Source organism: Bison bison, unplaced genomic scaffold (genome assembly GCF_000754665.1).
Source record: "Bison bison bison isolate TAMUID 2011002044 unplaced genomic scaffold, Bison_UMD1.0 scf7180017864456, whole genome shotgun sequence".
Lineage (NCBI taxonomy): Eukaryota > Metazoa > Chordata > Mammalia > Artiodactyla > Bovidae > Bison > Bison bison.
In genome coordinates, this window is record NW_011495018.1 from 27,108,172 (window position 1) to 27,110,550 (window position 2,379).

General features: G+C 57.9%; 1 protein-coding gene across 1 annotated transcript in view; it reads right to left on the reverse strand.

The window, feature by feature from the left end:
• PDCD11 (programmed cell death 11) overlaps window positions 1–2,379 on the reverse strand; it is a 42,524-nt gene that overhangs the window by 3,348 nt on the left and 36,797 nt on the right. Inside the window, exons 31-34 of the mRNA XM_010859417.1 lie at window positions 2,066–2,179; window positions 1,304–1,453; window positions 842–1,089; window positions 4–156 (exon numbers count right to left, since the gene is read on the reverse strand). Of these exons, the coding sequence (XP_010857719.1) occupies window positions 4–156; window positions 842–1,089; window positions 1,304–1,453; window positions 2,066–2,179 (665 nt within the window). The remainder of the gene's footprint in view (window positions 1–3; window positions 157–841; window positions 1,090–1,303; window positions 1,454–2,065; window positions 2,180–2,379) is intronic.

The following is a 2,379-nucleotide window of genomic DNA, read 5'->3' on the forward strand; positions in this document are numbered from 1 at the left end:
GACTTGGTGTAAATGTCAGCCAGATGGAGAAAGACCTTCAGAGGCTCATTGTACTGCACGGCCCGCTCGAAGACCTTGGTCAGCGACTCCTGGGAGCCATACATGTTTTCTAGGTTCAGCAGGGCCACCCACACGTTCAGCTTCTCCTGCTCCTCTCTGGAGGGAGAAGAGTCAGCACATGAGTCCATCCTCTCAGCCCCATGAGCCCCCACTCCCAAGTAGGGGGCTAGAGCCACGGCCCCTCCCCAGGCTCCACCCATGTCCTCAGTCCCCAACCCCACAAGCCGGCACTGAGAGCCCCCATCTCCACGCAGCTCATGTAGAAGCAGGAACCCCGATCCATGGCTGCGGGGTCTGAGGCTCCCCTGATTTCTGCCTCCACTCCTGGGAAGGAAATCTACCAAATCTCAAACTGGCCTGAGGTCTGGGCTGGACGGGGCAGAACCTGTGGTCTGAATCTCCCCTCAAACTACGATAATGATGCACAGGAGCACCATCCCTGTTCACTAGCTTTTGGGAAACCTGCTAGAACCTCGGCCTGGAAGATGGTCACACCAGGATTTTCACCCAGGTATGTGGAGAGGCAAGTTTTTCCTCTTCTACTTTTTTCCAAGTGGGGCACCTGAAGTGTAGGGACTCATGGAAATGTGACCCTAGCTCTCTCAGTGAAGAGGACCATGAAATATAAATGAGCAGATCTATGTCACGACCGGCCTCTGAGAGAAAGCCTGTGAAGCCATGGTCCCTGGTGGCAGTCACCCCAACTGCCGCAGGCCTGTGGAGGAAACACGGCCCTCCCTGAGGAAAGACGGGGCCCAAAGCAGGACGGCGGGGCCGGGACCTGAAGGAGATGGTCTTGAGCGCCCTCTCGGCCACGGCCCGGGCCTTCTCGATCTCTGTGGCCTGCAGGTGGAAGGCCATGTACTGCAGCCACAGGAGGGAGCTGCTGGGCGAGCTCAGCACCAGTCGGTCGAAGTCCTCGGCCGACTCCGGCTGTCGCCCAGGATCCATCAGCGCCTCCTCGATGCGGGACAGCTCCTTCTCCGCCTTCTGCTTCTCCAGCTCCCTTTCCTTCTTGCTTTTCTTCTTCTGCTGTGGAAAGCAGAGCAGCAGGTGAGTCGTCTGCTCCTCAGACCCGGAGAGGTCTGCAGTGGAAGCCAGGAGCCTGCAGGGCAGTCTGCGGCTCGGCAATCACTCCCCGCCTGGGACAGCCCCACCCGCCAGAAGAGACACGGAGGCTAGGGCAGAGCATGGGAGCCCAAGGGTCCCTGCAAAAGAGGTGATGCCCTGGAAGATACGGCACCGTGGCTTGCTCTGGCTTCTCGTCCTCCTCGCTGTCCGAGCTCGCTCCGTGAGGTGGCAAGGCCGGGGTCAGGGTGTCCAGACCCACATCCCAAACGAAGCCGGAAGACAGCTGCAGCCGGGGCGCTTCTGCTGGCCTGGTCAGCTTCTCCTGAGCATCAAAGGCGCGCGTGAGGCCAGCACTGGGCCCAGCGGCCCCTGCTCCCCCACCCCTTCCCACTGGAGGAGGAGGGGCTCCCACCATGCCCAGAAACCTAGAGGTCTACACCAGGCTACACCCTGGTCCACTGGGGAAACTTACAGGAGTGACGAAAAGCTTTCTTTGTAAATAAGTAAACTTAAGTAATAATTTTTTAAGAGCTACATATGCATACACACATTAATGCTAGGACAGAGGTGTGCAGAACGCTCTGAGGGAGGCAGGGAAGCCCTTCCACACCGGTCCTCGGTGGTGTCCTCATTTCTCACTAGGAGACAGTCTCAGACAGGCTGAAAGCCTTTCTTTGCCGGCTCTCCCACCTCCTGACTAATTTAATTTAGCTCCACTTAATAAATGTGAATTAGAATTGACTCTTAAGCCCACTCAACAGTTAAGCAGGGGCCCTGTCCTTGGGACCTGATGACCAACTGAGGAAACTAGCCTCGCCACCTTTTCCTATTTTACAGAAAATGAAGACAAAAAAGGGGTGCTGATGACAGCCCAGTCCTCAGGCAGGACCCTCCTCCCGGAGCAGCCCTCCTCCCCAACCCCGCCACCCCTCACCTTGGGCAACATGCTCATCTCTTCTGCCTCTTCTCCTTCTCGGTAATACACTTCCACACCACTGTCGTCCTCTTCGGACAGGGCAGCTTTCTTCTGCTTCTTGTTCCCGATTTCCTTGGATGACAGGCAGGGACGATGCTGAGTCTCGCTTCTCTCCATGGCCCAGGGGGTGCTTGATCCCTGCCCTCCCAGCAGCACCCAGCACCCCACCCAAACTCAGCTGCTCTTAGTCCAAGAGGATGCGGCGAGGCAGCTGCTGGTGGCTTCTAGAAGGCTCGCCTTCCACGTGAGGGGAGGCCATCTTCCCGAGGGCC